The 20000-nt window shown below is 43.2% G+C and overlaps 1 protein-coding gene across 1 annotated transcript in view; it reads left to right on the forward strand.

Moving 5' to 3' along the window:
* TLL2 (tolloid like 2) overlaps window positions 1-20000 on the forward strand; it is a 245338-nt gene that overhangs the window by 1465 nt on the left and 223873 nt on the right. The window contains exon 2 of the mRNA XM_085881680.1: window positions 3483-3703. Within this exon, the coding sequence (XP_085737806.1) occupies window positions 3541-3703 (163 nt within the window). The 5' untranslated portion in view covers window positions 3483-3540. The remainder of the gene's footprint in view (window positions 1-3482; window positions 3704-20000) is intronic.

Below are 20000 nucleotides of genomic sequence, written 5' to 3' on the forward strand. Positions count from 1 at the left end.
AGACGTCGTCTTAATAATGGAATAAAATGGTAACCCTGTCCAGTTACCATTAGCCCCTGTGTGCCATTGGTTATCCTGGTGCTGTCCACACGGTCGGGACATTGTCCGTCCTCATTCATAAATCAACTTTTGTTTGTTTTTTTTTCTTCTTAAAACTCTCGTGTCTTCAGTGCGTGCATTCCATCGCTCGCTCAGTACGAGAATCTGTCCGTGCCCCCTGACCACCCCGAAAAGGTGCTGCGGCTGATGGGTACCGGGAGCAGAAAGTTTTATTTTTTTTTTTTTCCGAGGGACGCATGCACTCTTTCCCAGCTCTCAACTGTCATCCTGGTGTTTCGCAGGTTATGGCGATTATTCATCGGTGTTCGCCGTCCCCTGCTCGGATGGACGTTGAGCCTGATGGAATCCTCTGACGGCACTGGTCGTTGCATGTCAACAATCCGTCACGGTGTCTATCGTGAGGAGTAGGCGAGTTATCGCCGGCACCTTGGACGCATGACAAACCCCTGCAATCACTCGCTGCTGCGATACTACGGTAACGGCAAACCGCGCAGCACGAGCCTTGACCAGTGTATTGCTGCGGCAGCACTGACTCTTTGTACAGGGTACGGCACGTATTGGCGTGGAAAGGGTTTTGACGCACACAGATGCAGTTCCAATATTCCGTTTCCCACCCACCCACTCACTCACTCACTCACTCACTCACTCACTCTTGATCCTGACCCATCCAGCTGCTCAGTTGCTCGCCCAACGAGGGCGTTCGCGGTCCTCTTTGCGTGCCATCATTGTTCAAAAGAAGTGTTATAACATCAACATCTCGCCACTCCACAAAGGCTCTGGGAAAAGAGCATGCTCCTTGTGAGGATCACAGCACGTGCTGATCTGCGCCAAGCCGAGTGGCCACGCGGGACTGTGCAGCAGTAGTAGTGTCTGTGGTGCATCCACCATTTGAACCACAGTAAGCAGCACGTTTGTTCTCTCCCTTTTGGACTGTTAGTTGGCTGCAGGATATGAGCCAAGTTGGTGGGACGTCCATGTTCACTGTGCATCAGAATGGCTAGAGGTGGGATGTCAGATTCCCGTGCAAATCGTAGTTTATATGGATGCGCACGACGCAAGTCCGAGTCTACCACATAACAGTGGTTGCGGCAGTCATTTATGTTCTTTGCTAGACATCTACACATTATGTGCGCAGTTTCTGGCCCTTTTCTGCGATGCGTCCTTTTATCCCCCAACCCAACTTCCTCCCTCCCCCCCCCAGCCCATTTCTCCCAACCTCTCCTTTCTCTTTTCCTTTTCCCTTTGATTTCTCAATTTTATTTCTTGAATTTAACCCTCCTCCCCTCCCTCAATCAGACTTGCGTATGTAGTACGTAGATGGCCTCTTTCGGGTCCCTATGAAGGTTGCTCGCCCCGATGTGAACATCGGTCTAAATTTTACAAATCGCTCCTGATGTTCCTTTTCACACTCGCCTCTAAGCTGTCTGGCCTGGGTTTGAATCCCGGCGTTTCACAGGCAGGGCGATTCATCAATGTGTGTACCGTCCCTCGGATGTCGATTTAAACTGGGCATCCCATCTACCAGTATTAGCTGGTGGATGTTGAAGATCCCATGGTGTCCTTTGTGAAGAGTAGGTGAGCTTGTGCTGGCACCCTGAACATATTACAAATTCCTGCACTAACTACTGAGTTCAACATTGGGTCTGGCCACCTGGTTTGAGAAGGACTTGGGCCAAAAACTCCACCAGGCTAACCCCACAAGGTGGTGTGAATAATTGTGGCCATTAAAGAAGAAGAATAATATGCTCCTGCTGAAGTTCCTATAAGAGGGAGAACGAACACTTCGTTCACAAATTGAAAGCTCTTACCCCACACGCATCCAGCTCTGCAGTGAGTGCTCTTGTAACAGCTGGCCACAATCCAAAGCCATGGGTTACCAAAACAGTTGGTGAGGGCAGGTGCACAATTTGACACCGGCACCTAAATGAGGGTGTCCAGGCATTGCGAACGGATTGGAAAGCGTCGCGTTTGCAAGTGACCGAGCTATTGTCACACGTCCGTGTTTTTTTCGTGCCAAGGCGTGAATGAGGTGACGACGTGAAGGGTTTATTGTGTGCAACCGACGCTTCTTCAACAAAACAATGGACCATTTGGGTACCGTCGTCCAAACCGGGTTCGCTTCAAACCTTTTCAAATCCGATGATTGCAGTTGTGAAAGCAGTTCCATCTTGTGTTTGAATCAATGTTGGTTGCAGCTTGTTTAAATGAGAGATGGAAAAGTGTTTTCAGACCACTAAAGGGCTTTATCACTTCGAGGACGTTCCGAAGATTTACATGTTGCATCCCGTACGAAGCATGGCATCGGTCTTCTTGATGTGATGATTTATTATTATAATATTTATTTATTTATTTTGTATTTCCCTCGACATACCTGCATATTCTCGTCCAAGTAACCCTTTTCCTCAAAGACTCGCCGCGTGCGTTTCTCACGGAGTTTTCAGCACGTGAATGAGTCATGTCGGTTCCTCGATAGTGCTTGGAAAGTTGCCCTTAGAAAGGCATTGGGAGTTCAACTGCTTAACCAAGAGATCTTAGTCAACTTTTTATTTCTCGGCTACGAAGCATACTTTTTAACCGACTGAATCCTTTTGCGGTTTCATCACGCCTGAAGGATTTTGTCTGACCGTGCACGTCTCAAATCTGCAGGAGATATTTGTAAGGGGCTCATTGTTCTATCGGCGCCCATTACTTCGCCCGCATCAAGCAGAGAACACTCGCAGTGTAAAGTGTTCTTTGTGTTTCCTAGCACATCCTTTCCCACATCCTCTCCTCCTGTGCCACCTTGCTGCCTCAACAGTTCGTCGCAAAAAGCATTGTCTCTGTCCTTGCATCCCTTGATGTGTCACCGTTGACTCATGGGACCACAGGCATGCATGTGCCCTTCTGAGAGAACTTTACTCCACATCTCTGCCTGCAGTCCTTCCCCTCTATCACAATTTTATACTTCCCTAATGCCTATCTTATTTATTTTAGATTGCTGTATGCCAAATATGTATTTTGCTTTTGAACACACACACACACACACACACACACACACACACACACACACACACACACACACACACACACACACACACACACACACACACACACACACACACACACACACACACACACACACACACACACACACACACACACACACACACACACACACACACACACACACACACACACACGACTTTGCCAATAGGTTTACACAGATATTTATAATCTGTAGTTTTATCCTTGGCCAAGCGTGTTGTTTCATGATGAAATATTTGCTTTCGTTGTTTGTTCCAAAACAGTTGATATATTGTTAATTTTAATTAATCCATTATTATTATTATTATTATTATTATTATTGTTGGCATCACCTTTTTAATACTCAGTGTTGCACAACTTCCTTAGTAGTACACAATCTGTCTCCATCCCTACCCCAGGTTCTCATTTCGGCAGGCCCCACTCGACTTCAGTTCCTTGTGCTACGCTGCAGGCGACATGGCCTGGCATCTTATTTGCCCACATTACGTCGCTCTTGTATCCGCGCTCCTCATTGTGTACCCGCAGCCCACCAAGCCCACCCAGCAGGCTGATGGTCAGGCAATCTCTGCTGAGCAGCTCGCACTGGAAGATAGCGGTTTCAAGGATCCGTGCAAGGCTGGTGAGTTGACCATCACCCGATGGCACAGACTGGCATATCTCAGTCATGTCTTGTCGCACCAACACGAGGCCACTCTTTGGGCAAACAAATACGATTACGTGGCTGCTTGGAACCACTTCCTCATGTGTTTAATTCGTAATGTTTTTTATTTATTTATTTTTAATCCTCGAGCCACCTCTCTGTTGGTGGCACAGTGTGGCAGCCCACCATGGAAGTGATAACTGTAGGGTTGAAGTGTGAGGTTGACGTAAGCAATGTAATGCTCTTCTTTTCATTCATCTTGGGTTTGCTTTTCATCCTTCAGTTTGCTTCACAATAAGATGAAAGACAATACTAAAAGGAAACCTGGAAGCTAAATCTTGTGCATTATTAATGCAAAAGGGCCAAGCATAGCAAACTAGGATGTATCCATTATTTTCAGGAATAAGCAAAGCAGATTGCTCATTTTCAATGCTGTATATTTCAAACTTCTTCCAAATACCTAAGATGCTTTCTTGTCCCTTCCACTACATTTGTCGTGAAACTTGAAGCAAAATTTAGACATTTCCCCCAATTTGTCAGTTGGACTGATTGAATACTCAAAAAGCAAAAAGAAGAAACTCCTTCCTTATGAGTTGTATGTGATTTTTCTCATCTTTGTCCAGGATATACTTATGACTGTCGCTGATGATTTCACTTGTGATACCAAGCGTATGTTATGTTGGGTCAATCCTGCGATTTAAAGCTGGAAGGCAGTGAGAGCATTTCTCCTGCCATTGCAAGTCGAAGTTATGGCCTTGTTTGAATGGTTACTCCGGAAAGATTGTTTTCTAGAGCATCCGCAATCCGCCCGCATTGACCTCTACAAGATAACCGCCTTCCCTGGGGCTTCTTCTCATTCCAGCTTTTGTTCTTGCAATTCTATCGTTATCTCACCTGTGCTGTGGCCAATGGTTTGTCCTAATGCTTGTGCTGCATGTGGGAAAAAAAAAAAATAATAATAATAATAATAATAAAAAGGGGGTGGGGGGCTAGCAGTTGTGTATGTGTTATCAGAATTGTGTGTTACGAACCAGTATGTGCTAAACCTGGCATTTGCAGCACTGCTGGGGATATGTTTGTTGACTTTTGTTTGTGATATTTCTGGTAGATCATCTGGTCGTGATCATTGATGTGCAAATAAAATGTATATTTACAGTTGAATTATTTTTATGGTACGCAATCGTGAAAATATCTGAAGGTGGAAGCTATCATTGTTTTTATCATGTTTTGTTCTAATTTAATATAATTTCATTTATTTATTTATTGGTGGTTATGTGAGGGGGTGGAGGTGAAGGTTGGCTTGGCAGTGAGAGTCAGTGTTTTTAACGAAGAACATAAAGATTATTTAGCTCGTTGGTATGAGAGTCGACATCTTTTCCTGCAAAGCAGTTTGTAGTTGTAGACACAGGTATTTTATCGTATGCATCTTTTATTTTATTATTTTTTTTTTCAGCAATAGTTGCGGCTAAAGTATCTCTGCTCGGAGCTTTAAGTCTTAAGATAAGGATGGAATAGCACCTTTGCTCTCACCTGGTGTTTTTGTGCTTTCTAAGAAACAATGGGATTAACCTGAAGGCTTTTGATTAAATCAATTTAGCCTCTGGGCCAAAAGGTAATATGAAGGAGAGAGGGTAGCGTTGTGAATGGACAAAGTGAGCAATTTATATTCGTTGAACCTTGAAAGTGAGACCTTTGTGTGCCTCTTGGAATTTATTTGGAAAACTATGCTGAGCTTGCTATTTTTCCATTTTGAGGAAACTAAGAGTCTTGAAACTAACAAGATGTTATTATTGTTATTTTTTTTTTCTTGCTGTTAAAAAAAACAAACATCTGAGTTAACTGCAGTGTTCTATTAATGTTGGTGAAGCAACTTAAACGAGGTGCAGTGAAACAGTTGTAATCATGAATGTCAATGAGGCTTCACCATGGAAAGTGTAAACAACATGTGATTATTATTTGTTGTTGTTGTCCCACATGCGAATATTTTCTTTGTGTTCTTGTCCTTTTGATGGTAGAGTTTATATTTGCTCTGAGGGATGACAAAAAAAGTTCTGCAAACGAGACACAATAGTTGAAGACACCAACTTTCATTACATTACGTGCTGGTGGATTGAACTTTAATTCTGCAAACCAATACATAGATAGATTAAATGTGAAGTGGTGAGCTCGTTATGTGAAGTCCACTCTCTTTATGTGAAAATAAAAGTCCAAATTCTTTATGTGAAGTCCAAACTTCTCCAAACGGTGGAGCGAGGCTCTACTGGCTGACTTTTGTTTACGGATATTTTCATTTTGTTTTTTATTTACTATTATTATTATTATTATTATTATTATTATTATTATTATTATTTTTCTGGGATTGTACCTTAAAGTTCCATCAATATGCCAAATTTCAACTTTCTAGCCCACCTAGAAAGTACTAAACACATCAGTGAGTGGTTGGAACAAACTTTCTATATGTAATGATTTGTAAGTGTTTTCTTTTTTTCATATTTTTAACTAATAATATGCAAAATAGGTTCCCATTTCTTTGACTACTCTCTTGTCTTTGTACAACTTTTTGAATGTCCCACATCTGATTTACCTACTGAGGGACTGGTTTCCTTTAATATATACTGGTCAAGTTTTGAGATCCGTAGTTTCAGGACTCGACTCTGTGGCATAATGGTTAGAGCGTCCGCTCTCGGTCTCGGAGGTCAGTGTTTTTAATCCTGTCCGAGTTGTACCAAAGACTTAAAAAATAGTACGTGCTGCTTTCTTGCTTGATACTTAGCATTTAAAAGAAGAGAGCACAGACAAAACGCTGGGAAGGCAATGGCAATCCACTCGGTGTAGGCCTTACCAATAAATTGCTTTGGCAGCATCAATGCTCTGTTAAAACAAACATACAGTACATCAAAATCAAATCGAGTCTCAGAGCTGCATTAGAAACCTGCCTACTTTGCATCCAATTCATCAGTGATAGTGTTGGGGAAGCATGGGTTCACATTCATTTTTCAAAAATATCTTGTGAGTTTATCATATCTCAGATCATGTGTTTTTTTTTCTGTGATCAGGTTTGAGATTTCTATCTGTCGATGAGTTTTTTTTAATTTTATTTATTTATTTTTGTGGTTTGTTTTTGAAGTTGAAATTCTGATTGGTAACTAGAAAAACGAATTGTAGTAAGATTATACTCTTGGTCCAAATGCATGTTTAATATTGTTGCAATTGACGAATCATTCCAGTTTCCAAGTTCAAATCTGGCGAGTCCAGTTAAAACGACTGTGGCAGTCACCCGTTTCTAGGGCGACCTGCCGGATCCTCACGTTGAAAGTTTCGTTACCGTACAGATCAGAATTCCTAAATGAAATGAGTGTTGATTGGCGTTCACATGACAGATCTTGATCTTCGGCCGAGCAACCGAGTCATGTGACGCAAGTGTCTCTCGCAGCATTAACCGCAGTCGATTAACCGTTAACAGGATGTAACCAACCACCAGACAAAATTGCCAGAACAAAAACGATTCACCCGGAGACAAGTCAGGTTTGTAAAATGTATTGGCAAAACCAAAAGGGACAGGAATACATGAGAAGCAAAATAGTTTAACAAAAATAATTTATAAATAATTCCCCGTGTACACCCACAAACAAATCAGATGATCGCAAGAGTCTGAATTACCGAAGTCCTTCGGGCCTTCACTCGTATGACAGTAGGAAGACATGAGAAGGTTACGAGACGAGAGAGTTGTTTGCCAAACCTGTAAGTAGGGTCTGGTGATGTATCAATATACCAGTTTTGGAATTCTGACTATATCGAAGACACAAAAAACCCAGGTATGTCACCAACAAATCCAAGAAAGACGTTTACAATCCTCAAATACTGTACATGATTTAAAAACCTTTGATGCACCCAGCGTCTCGGCTAAACATGGAATGGGAACAGTGCAACGTATGACATCAAGACGCACCAGGAGGTAAGTACTGTGGGTTTTAACTTTTGGTATGGTGATGGATCCCGACCTGTGCCGATTCCCAACACTGATCTTCCTTTAAAATAAAATCATTTTTAATACAAGTTGGAAGTTGGAAGTAAAATAACCGTTCTCATCATGGAGTGGGGAGGAATAGTGGTTCACAGAAGCCCCGTGTGGGAATACTTTGAAAAATTAGTCAATGATGTGTACGTCATGTATGAATATGTAATGGACTATTGTGTGTTTTTGGAACCTGCGTAATAAAGAAAAGGTAGTTATTTAAAGGTTTGTATTTATTTATTTTTCATTTTAATAATATCTATGCACCGGTATATCAATAATGACAGAGCCTACCTGTATGCTGTACCTGGGTCTTCCTGCTTGGGTGTACCAATCATCCAGGCACGGGGTGGAAGGAGGGAGGGATGACTGTGGAGTGGACGTGGCATATGCTGGATGGGTGTGGCTTTCTCCCTGCAAACTCAGATTTCTGTAGCCTTCCACAGGGTTCGAGGCCAGATTTTGATTGAGCCCCCTTCAACCTCCCACCATCACCACCGATTAGGAATTGCACCCATCCTTTCCCTCTCACCATTGGCCCATTACTTGGCTGGTGGACAGGCTGATCACCTTCCCTGACCTTTCACCTGATTTGTAAAGTGGCAAGGTCCCTGAGAAAGCCTCAAAGTTCTTCCACTTAAAGTCGAGGGCTGGCAACCTTCCCAGAAATATTAAAGGTAAGGACATGAAATAAGGGTCAAATGGGATGTAGATTTTTGGAGCCTCTCTGAGGTGGGTCTGTCCATCATGCCAGGAATGCATATCTAATATCCCATTTAATTACTCGTATTGTTATGCCAAACACTCAATGAAATAACTCTGTTATATAAAGTGTTCCCTACAAGCCATTCCCACAGCAATATTGTTCATGTTGTAAAATGTATTCTTGGAGAGTTCAAGTTTGACAAACAAGATGTTCAATCATCCAAGATGTAATGACTTTGTGTGTTTGTGTTTGTGTTATTTCTTTCTTTAACAGAAGTGAGTTGGTTAGCTCACTGCTTTAATAGCTGTTCAGGTGACAGAGGGCAGGTGTGGATGTATATGCCAAATTGCTATATTAATTGTATATTAGTATACTGAGGGATGTTTCCTTTTTATGTAATGGTTTATAGCGTAAACTAATTTTGAGTTAGTTTGTCAGAAAATAATAATAATAATAACAATAAAAAGAATGACAAACCGGCACTTTTGGATCTCATTTTTCTTGTTCAGTGATGATATCCCAAAGTTTATTGAGTGTTATAAGATGGGGAATTCTCTTCAGATGACTAGAAGGTAATTTATAAGTTTTATCTTTTGGCAAGGTGGCCAAGGGTCACCTGATAAAGGATATAATTAAATAAGGCAGTTAATTATCTTCAAAATGGGTGTTTTAATTAACCCAAACACCCAATTTTCACTCATGCACTTCCTTGGAATTTTCTTAATATGCATACAAAGTTTCAGGCTGCTCGGTTTTATAGTTTTGGAGTTATGGAGGAGACACACCACACACACACTTGTTAGTATAGATTATTTTCTGATGGACTAACTCAAAATTGTTTTAAGCTTCGTACTTTGTAGCTCTTGCAAGTCATTATGCAATATAATATGTCAATCTGCATGAAAACAATATGAATGTGAAATTATCATGATCATTCAAGGTGTTTGTTTGTTTGACTTCTGTGCACTCCTGAACTGAAATGGCTTAAAACTGCAGCTTGTGTTCAGGTGTGAAGGGATGGGAGTGGATGAAGGGGTTGAGGGAAGTCCGTGATTAGGTTGAGCGGAAATATTTGTCGGTGTAAAGAAGGCAGTGAGATTTGGAGAATAAATGGGAGTTGATTAAAGTTTTCAGGGAAACGTGTAAAGGGATATTGGGGAATGTGAAAAGGTGTCAGGTCGCCAATAACATGACGTACAACTACAATGTTTTTGCTGAAAATGATTGTTCATGTGTACGTGTAACATCTGACTGGTGCCACTCTGGAACTGTTGGGCAACCGTTTCTAGGCCATGCCCATTTTCATACTTATTGCTTAATTAGGCTAATTCTATACCTCATCGTAAACATGACATTTGGTATCAAATCACAGCTGATGAGTTGAAGAATGTGAAAATATCAATCCAGTCTGCCCTTAACCATTAATCTGCAAATTAAGGCCATTTAAGGACACTTTTCTCTGGAAAGAACCCAAACTCGACTGAATGTATGACAAGTTTTTCTCCCCAAAGTTTCTGATATATATATATATATATATATATATATATATATATATATATATATATATATATATATATATATATATATATGTGTGTGTGTGTGTGTGTGTGTGTGTGTGTGTGTGTGTATGTATATGTATATGTATATATATATAGTTACGTTTGTGGAAATTCACAGAGCACCATATCGGTCCTTCGATCAGTTATGTTGATAAGTCTGTGTTCAGATAGATTTCCCCACCGACGTCTAAGGGATTTATTCGTGGAACCAAGCTGTGATCTTTGAGTTAGCCGTTTTTCTTTTACTATCTTTATTTTGGACCAACTGCCATTACTACCACCACAAAACGCCACCAACCACAACAACCATGATCACCTCAACCACCAACCACAACAACCACCTTCTCCACAACTGCCTTCACAACAACCACCTTAAGCACAACCACAACCACCACCGCGTTTCCACCGCAGCACACGGTTGCCAGAAGCCTGGCATTCATCGAGGGAGAACGGACGACGGCCTCACCCCCTCCCCCCAACGAATAACCCTGCGAGAGGAACAAAAAGCTATGGAAAAGGCAAAAGAAAGGCCCCGATCCAGGAGAAAAAACACCTTTCTTCTGGAAGTTTCCCGCACGCGCTGGAAGAAGGGGCAGGAGGCGAGGGCGGGCAGAGCTCGAGATATAAGAAGGAGGCGCAGGCTCTGGTGTGTGTGTGTGCGTACGCTGAAGTTTTTGTCTCTCTCTGGGCTCTGCATCGCGCGCGCTCGCTGGAGCGTGCGCACTCTGGCTCTCTGGCGGCGAGCTCCCTGGGACGGTCGTGACGAGAGCGGGGAAAACGAGTTTGAAGGCGCCGAGACGCCAGCGCTCTCTGGGTCGGTCGTGACAAGGTCGGATCGAGGAGGACGGAGCCCGAGAATCCACCTCACGGTCACGATTTTCTTTCCTTTTCTTTCTGGGTTTTTGTATGAGAGTCTGTGGCACTGTGTCCATGAAGTAAACCTGGTTAAGTGTACAATAATAACTATAGACAAACGGTTGTAGTTCTCTTTCTGCTCGTGTCCTGTTACCTTACCTTACCCCCATTGCTTACATACGTGCTTGTATATTGCATTGCTTTTGTTTGCCTCTCCTGATTGCATATGTGTTGTGTGTGTAGTGAATGTTAACCCGTTCGTCGCGTCCTTTTCCTTCATTGAACTGCCGTATTGAGTTCAAAATAATAGCTGGCTTTTTAGTAGCTGATAATAGAATCTGATCCAACGGGGCTTTCGCGATAATACCCCGCTCGGTTATCCCAAAACGAAGCGAGCTGCTTAAGCGGCTCGTTTCCAAGCGGGTCCCATTGAGGTACAGTCTCTCGGTAGTCTGCCCGCGCGATTAATTAGGTAAATCGACAATTTGGCGATTGACCCTGTAGCACGGGTAGAGTGTTGACTAGGCTGTAGTGTGCTTAAAACACACCCTTGGCGGGATTTCGGCGTTTGATCCAGAAAGCTGCGACTAGATTGTCCTTTCGGTGGGCGAGAGCGGCCGCCATTGGCTCGAAGCGGTCGTCCGCACGCCGGCGGGCAGGATTCTGTAACTATATATATATATATATATATATATATATATATATATATATATATATATATATATATATATATATATATATATATATATATAACAACATTCGTTTTTTGAAATGGTACTTGGTCGTTTTTATTTTTCATTGTTGGGCCAATGTTTTAGGCCACTCCTCTTCAATTATTACACAATCATACGATATATCAAGTTTGGTATCTCATTCGACCTCCTGCCGAGAAAATCCTAAAATATCAACTGGATTTACCCTGTGTCCTTGTATGTCATTCAACATTGCTTGAGGTCATCAATTCAAACATTAAATGAGTACATACCCACATGAGCATTGATTTAATGGAGCACAAGTGTTTCTTAAAAATAAGTCTTAATTGGACATTATTTATGGTGGTAAATTAGTTTAGGATTGATATAATGGATACACTTATCCAGGCCCGCTGGGCTGGTTACTTTGAGCGGTTGTACCAGGCTGATCCACCAGCTGTCGAGTTGGACGTCAAGGGTGTTACAATCCCTGTTGCTGTCCCTCGAATCAACTGTGGTCCATCTTCGATTTTGGAAACACGGGCTGCGGTGAACCTGTTGAAACGGGGCAAAGCTCCAGGGATCTGTGGCATCCATGCTGAACTTTTCAAGGCTGGTGGAAATGCTGCACTCGTGTCGTTGCATACAGCTTTGTGCTCTGCCTGGAACACAGGCATCATCCCAACTGACTGGAAGAGGGGCCTTGTTGTTCCTCTCTGGAAAGGAAAGGGTGATCGCCAAGACTGCAACAACTACCGAGGGGTGACTCTGTTCTCAGTGCCGGGCAAGGTCTTTGCTCGGATAATTCTTGATAGGGTTCGCCACCATCTGCTTGAGCACCAGCGTCCAGAGCAGTCAGGCTTTACACCAAAGAGGTCAACGATTGACCGTATCCTTGCTCTTCGTGTCCTCACCGAACGCAGACGAGAGTTTCAGCAGGGACTGCTTGCAGCCTATGTTGATCTCTGTAAAGCGTTCGATTCAGTGAATCGGGATGTCCTCTGGAGAATTCTTGGTCTTCGTGGGGTGCCACCAAAACTGATTGATCTGATGTCTGAACTCTACTCTGGTACTAAGAGTGCTGTGAAGTGTGGTGGTACCATCTCTGACTTATTTCCAGTTGTTACTGGAGTTCGGCAGGGGTGTGTACTGGCCCGCACACTTTTCAGCACTTGTATGGACTGGATTTTAGGGAGGATGTCGGAGAGATCAAGCTGCGGTGCATCGTTTGGGAATGTCAAGATCTCGGACTTGGATTTTGCAGATGATGCAGTCATCTTTGCGGAGACTTTAGATATCCTTTTGGGGGCCCTCGAGGTGCTGAATGAGGAGTCGGAGCCGCTGGGATTACGGGTTTCTTGGGTCAAAACTAAGATCCAGGCTTTCGGTGACTTCTTGGATGCTGCTGTCCTGTCTGTGTCTGTTTGTGGTGAGGATGTTGAGGTCATGGAGAGATTCACTTACCTTGGCAGTGATATTCATGTCTCTGCTGGCTGTGAGTCAGAGGTCAATAGACGTCTGGGTCGGGCCTGGGGAGTCATGGATTCACTGGATCATGGGGTGTGGCGCTGCCAGTACCTGTGTGGGAGGACGAAAGTCCGAGTCTTCAGGTCCTTGGTACTTCCAGTCTTGCTCTATGGATGCGAGACTTGGACTCTGACCAAGGATCTGAGATGGAGACTTAATTCCTTTGGTACCAGGTCTCTTTGGAGAATCCTTGGCTATCGCTGGTCGGATTTTGTGTCCAACGAGCGTTTGCTGAGAGAGACTCGGATGAGATTTGTTACCTGCATAGTTCGTGAGCGTCAGTTGCGGTTGTATGGACATGTGGCTCATTTTCCTGACGCTGATCCTGCTCACCAGATTCTCTCAGCGAGGGAGTCTCATGAGTGGAGGAGGCCAGTGGGCCGACCACGTGTCTCGTGGTTGCAGCAGGTTGACCATAATCTCAAGGAGATGGGGATGGGCCCGGCATCTGCCTGGGGGATGGCCAGACGGAGGCCCCTGGAGTACTGGCGGAAAGTGGACGCAGCGACGCGCTGTTCTGGCACATGCTCCCATACCTGACCTGACCTGACCTGACTTATCCAGGTTTTCATTGGTTGAAGTTCCCCAAAAGTCTCAGGCAAAATCTGTTCTTACTGGAACATCAGGTCAGTTTTTCGTCAAGGCAATGAAAGTCTTATCAATGTCCTAGACATATACCACTTTTACAAGAACATATCACATCTAGATCTTTATTTTTAAAATTGTACTAGTTTGTACCAACTTCCAATGGTGTAGTACATTACATGACTTGAAGGTGCTATACATTTACTTGTCTTCCATGTCGTCTTCCACAGAATCTGTAGACACCAAAGACTCTCTTCTTTTGTTAGCCCAATTGTCCTCAGCACCACACTTGCAATATGTCATTCATGGCAATCTTGCTGATCGATAGCTACGTTGGTTGGTTGAGCATGGCGACTGACTTGCAATAACATGCAACAATCTGCAGAATCAAAGAATGAGCAATCTCGGTCATTCCATGGTCAAGAGTAGGAATGCCATTCTCATTTTTCCACCCAAACAAGCTGATATCAGCCTTCGGTGGTTCTGTGCAGTCTGCTTTCCTCCAAATCAGAGTTTGGAGATGAGCACGCTCGACAGAGAACTACTGACTTGCTTGTCGGTGGAAGACTCTTCATCTTTGGTGGTTCCTTCTTGCTGAACAGACTGAACCTGAAGTCGTTGAGTGAAAATGATGCAATCTCACCATACAAAGATGACAGGAAAGGAGTTCCTGCTTCTATCCAGTCGACTTCTCTGGTATTGGGATCTAAAAGTACTTTTCAGGTTGAGTTCTGACTTGAGAAGCAAGTTGATTGCTGATACCTTTCCTTTCCTGAATGGGTATTGCACTGTATCGTACCCTGAAAGTGCACAGAGAGCCAGAAGGTCAGAACACTTGTCTCCCAATTTCGAGACTGTAGCATTGCTGTCAAGTATTTGACTGTTGTACTTTTTCATGGATGATTTCTGGTGCCAAGAGAAGAAAACCAAGAGGACAAAGAATATCTATCATCGGCTAGAATTTGAATGTGGCTCTTCAACAAGCTCTTCATATTGCTCTTCAAGAAGCTTCAGGGGGTATCTGGTTATAGTCATGTCTGCCTCTTTGTGAATAAATTAAGTTTGCTCCAATTAAACGTACGTAAGAATTCCCTGGCTCGGTGTTAAACAGACATTGAGTCAAAGATTTCTTGTTTGTGTCACTTTTCATGATTGCTCCTTTCGCTGGCAGTGTTGTCGCTCTTCAAAGTATACTCTTGAGAAGTTACCTTTGCTCTTTTAGTACTCAGGAGATTTGATGGACTGATCATTGTAGCTGTCAACGATGTAGGTATCGTGTGACCTTGTGAATGAATTTGCAAAGCCATCTGCAAAGATTTTCACTGTCACATTCTTAGGCCATAGGATGTGGTAGATAGCTTTGTTATCGTAAAACCAATTCTGCATCCACTGAAGAAAGTGGAGTGGTTGCAATCACCGCCAACCACATATGAGATATAATGTTTCTGAAAGTCGAACAAAGAGTGTCGAGATCTGACTTTCCTATGTGGTGTTGACTCAGTTGGGGGTATCTCTGACCTGATTCATTTCAAATATCGCTGCTCGATTTCTGCGAAGATGAGGTTTACGTTGAGATGCAGGTGTTATGGAAATTAATTTGCAGGTTTGGATTTTTTTTCCAGTCTACGTCTTTGTTCCAAACATAGTACATCCTTCCTGGCAATGCTTGAATAAATTATTTTATTTACCTTGGCTGGTCCACCTTTGATTATTGGGCCATCTTTCTGGCATTGAAGGAAACAATTGGATGATGCCATTCTCTGCTGCTGCTCTTCTTGGCGACTTCACACCTGGAATGGAAAATTCGGAATATTTGATTACTTTTTTTTTTCAACCGAGGTCACTTAATCCAGACAAAATGTGAGATTATTATTATTATTATTATTATTATTATTATTATTATTATTATTATTATTATTATACAGCATTTTTAGATGTGGGAACATACACCACACACCAATAATTGACAGCATTGCATTGTACAGGTTTAAAAACTTCAATTTGATACCAAATTGACTAGTTTGAATGAGTTACAGGTTTAGCCTTATTTTGATGTAATCACGGAGGGTAGGGCGAAAGGGTGTGAACGAGAAAAATTGCCCAAGGGTGCCAAGAGTGGCTCCTGTCGGATTACGCAACTCCACATGTCCAACTACCATTTTGAAGCAAAAAAAAGAAAAATCTCATTTTAAGTTGGCCTCTGAGGGCAGCATTGGCTGCCAACCCTTCTGACTGTACATCTAACAATTAACCACAAACTTCTGTAGTAGCTACTTTCTTGTACCTTCCTCCATCGTATATTGCCTCAGTTTTGACTCTGGCATACTGATTCTTCCTTGACATTCTGTCTATCGGTGTTCTGCCATTAACCATTGTATTATTTCCTGCGATCCATTTGTTTTCTCTGAAATTAGTGAAGCTTCTGTATCGCAGTCTCTTGAGCCTCTTTCACACTTACAAAATCATTTTCTACCAATGTGAGTATTGTGTATTGGTGTTGCACAACTTATTGAATTACTAGTTTACATTCACATTCCCAAGAATGCTCATTATTACTGTTCCCGGTACACTTGATATTGAATTGTGAAAGTATCGCATTGAGGTAGGTTTTTATTTTTATTTTTTCGAATGTATTCCTTATTTGGTGAAAGTTTCTAAACCAAGCTACTCATGTGAGAAGGTTCTTATGTAATGGCACTGAATCATTCCCCCCAACTCTCCACATGCACGTGGAGATTGTTGTCATTACGTCACTGTTAGAAAAGCTGAAAGGGGTGAAGAGGATTAGTTATCTTGTCTCGTGTAAATCATGAAGACACCTTTCATGTCCATGGTTACACAGTTCGTTAAAAGGTATTTGCAGCCAAATTTTTGCAACTACAGGCCGCAAGGTATGGTGGTGATGTTTTAGTTTTGCTTTTTTTTTTTTCATTTAAAATTGAAATAAGTGTTAAAAGTGAGAAAAAGAAAAAGAAAAAACAGATTGAGAGTGATTTATGCTAACGGTGGCAGTGTCTCGCGCGAGCAGGCAGGCTTCAATGCTCGGAGGAGAGGGTTATATTAACTTCATTGGAAAAGATGATGCTTCAGAATGAAAAGTGAGACAAAACATGAAGCTGTAACCTTAAAGTTGGTAAAACTGACAGAGTGTGTGTGTGTCTGTGTCTGTGTCTGTGTCTGTGTCTGTGTCTGTGTCTGTGTCTGTGTCTGTGTCTGTGTCTGTGTCTGTGTCTGTGTCTGTGTCTGTGTCTGTGTCTGTGTGTCTGTGTGTCTGTGTGTCTGTGTGTCTGTGTGTCTGTGTGTCTGTGTGTCTGTGTGTCTGTGTGTCTGTGTGTCTGTGTGTCTGTGTGTCTGTGTGTCTGTGTGTGTGTATATGTATATGTATATGTATATGTATATGTATATGTATATGTATATGTATATGTATATGTATATGTATATGTATATATATATACATATACAGTATATATATTTAGTTAATTCCCATGTTTACCTCACCTTTTGTGGTTGCAGGTTTCCATTCAAGAATGATTTGTTTCGATTCAAAACATATGTTGGCGCAGCCCTGCTTGTTGACTCAGAAAATTTACTATTCCTGTTCCCAATCAATGTTATAGTATTGTCCTCTGCTTCACCATAATCCCTTTTTTCCCACAAACTAGCTTTCTTCCTGTTATCGTTGCCATCAATCTCCTGCAAACCTTTTGAGGAACATGCCATACTAGCGATACCCGTGCACGGGATAGCAGTACAACATAGCTGGTAGCAGACGACAGACCGTACACGGGGAATGACAAAAATACGCATTGTGCAAAATGCAAGTGGTACTATGGAACGCCAAGACTTCCCAAACATTGTCGGCATGTCCGCTAAGTGCCATAGCAATTTCTTAGGTATCGTTTGACGGCGAGCCGAGTTTTTAGTGTGCAAGCTTGGTATTATAATAGAGATGTAATATATATTGTTGTGGTCCGGGGGTCGGGGGGGGTTGGGGGAAGCTATATCAGGTGCCCACCGGAATTGCAGGTCGTCGCACGTGGATGATTCCATGACGCAGTGGGTCGCTAACCAACGAAACACCAATAACTCAACTGCGTGACCTCGGGTCCTCCCGTCTATGGGTTAACCAGGTTACCCAATGAATCACGTGATTTAGTTACCGGGGAACACGTCTTCGGTATGCCTTGTCTGAACTGGATCACTCTACCAGATCGGATGCAGCCAAGCGACTGCCAAAGACGTACCAGCTAAAAGGAACGGATCATTGGGAATAAAGTCCCGGCTAAGCTTGGACTCGGACCATGCTGGATGAAAGAACAGACAAAAATCGAGCTGGGAACTTTTCTAATAATAATTTATTTACAAGCAGGTGAGGAAAGTTATGCGGCCCAGTGAATAGTTGTTTTATTGTTGTGTATTGCAGGGCAAGAAAGAAGCGTGAGGTGCGACAACAAACAAACAACTTGCGAAACCAGACACAGAGCAGACTTAACCCAAAATAATAATCTTCTGCAACCTTAACTTATGACAGGTGCCAGGACACACACACACACACACACACACACACACACACACACACACACACACACACACACACACACACACACACACACACACACACACACACACACACACACACACACACACACACACACACACACACACACACACACACACACAACCCAATGAAGAGAAAAAGGAAGAGAGGAGATGAGGCTAACGGTCTCTCAATACCTTGTACGATTGCCCGATCGTGCCACCAATACGTTTTGGGGGGATGCTCCACTGGGCGATACCTCCCTGACAGCTTTCACGCCATCTCTTGCTTCGTGGCACTTCGTGCAGCTCGCGTCGGTCCAGAGAATGAGACGCGACTGTCAGGCATGAAGGGAGGGACTTGGGTGGAGAAGGCTGAGTCTAGAGCGAGTGGGTGGAGTGGTAGACGGGACCAGGTGGGTGGGTGGGTGGAGTCAGCAATGTGGAGGTGGAGTCACAGGCGATGACAGAAAGGTGGGTGAAGAATGCGGAGAGGTCGATCCCAAGCCGGGCAGAGATTGGGAGGAGCCGACAACAGTGATGGCCATGACACCAAAACCGGAACTGGAACAACGGACGGCCTCGTTACCTGTCCTTTATAGACCCTGGGGTGCAGGATGGGGCACAACCCCGAAGTGATGTAGTCACCCGAATCGGCCGCTCTGATTGGGCCCAGACCACTGCGTGGCCCGGCCGTGATGGCCGGAAGCGGCTACACTCCACTTCTGGCAATATAACTCCAAGCTGTGGAATCGTCTCGCCCTGAGCCGCATGATATGAATCGCCCCACCCCGAACTCTGCGACATGAATTGCCTTCCTTCCCTCTGCCTGCCTGCTGTGCTCAGACTCGTGCACACTGCCGCGGCCCTGTCCGTCCCACACATTGGTCTGTGGGGCTTCTCAAGAACTTGTCTACCCGATGTGAGGTTCTTTTGGAAGGCAGTGCGGTGCTATCTGGTGCCAAAGACGCCATGCTGGTCCATGGCATTTCACTGCTGATGGAGCAAGCGTGAGGTAAAAAGAAAGAAGGAACATTGTGGTCTGATTGGCATACATGTTGAAATGAGAGAGATTAGGTGTGAAAGAAAGCAAGAGAAATGCAAACTTGAACTGTGAGCGGGAAGATCGCATGGAAAACTTTCTGGTGCTTTGATGACAGACTGATTGATTGAATCGAGTGAATTCTGCCCGTTTTATTCCCTTTTTATCACGTGGGCAGGCACTCTATCAAAGTTGCTAGAAACTCCAGCATTGTCCATGCTGTGCTAATAGTCCGGCAGATATGTGAAAAAAAATATGCCTTTAGTGATACAAGCATGAAATTTGGCACACTGCTCGGGCAGTATCTTACAAAGATTTTTGGATAGAGGGACATTCCAGATTCTTCTCAGAGCCAAAATGGCGGCCATTTTACAAAATAGCCGATTTTGTGTCGTACAAGGAGGATACATGTGGATACAACTATATTTAAGAAGCATACCAGTGGTTTTATTTAACTAAATATAGATTCTAGCAAATAAGAAATAGCAAATAAAGGTGACAAAGCGTGAATAAACCATTTATTTGGTCATTTTTTTTGGTGCATTTTTGCACTTTTGGACGGTTTTCTACAACAAACTCTTCAAAAAACTGTTATCAAGCACCATGGAATGACTGTTGTTCATTTAACACTCTTGAACTCAGAGGAAGTGCTTCTGTTTGATCCTAACATCAACTTACAGAGTCAAAATTATACAGTGGAACCTCTAGATCCAGGTAACAGAGTCTACTATGATGCATGGATACATGTGTACATGTTAC

The sequence above is a fragment of the Eptatretus burgeri genome, chromosome 5 (assembly GCF_056783735.1).
Source record: "Eptatretus burgeri isolate ZD-2024b chromosome 5, Ebu_testis_v1, whole genome shotgun sequence".
Taxonomy (NCBI): domain Eukaryota; kingdom Metazoa; phylum Chordata; class Myxini; order Myxiniformes; family Myxinidae; genus Eptatretus; species Eptatretus burgeri.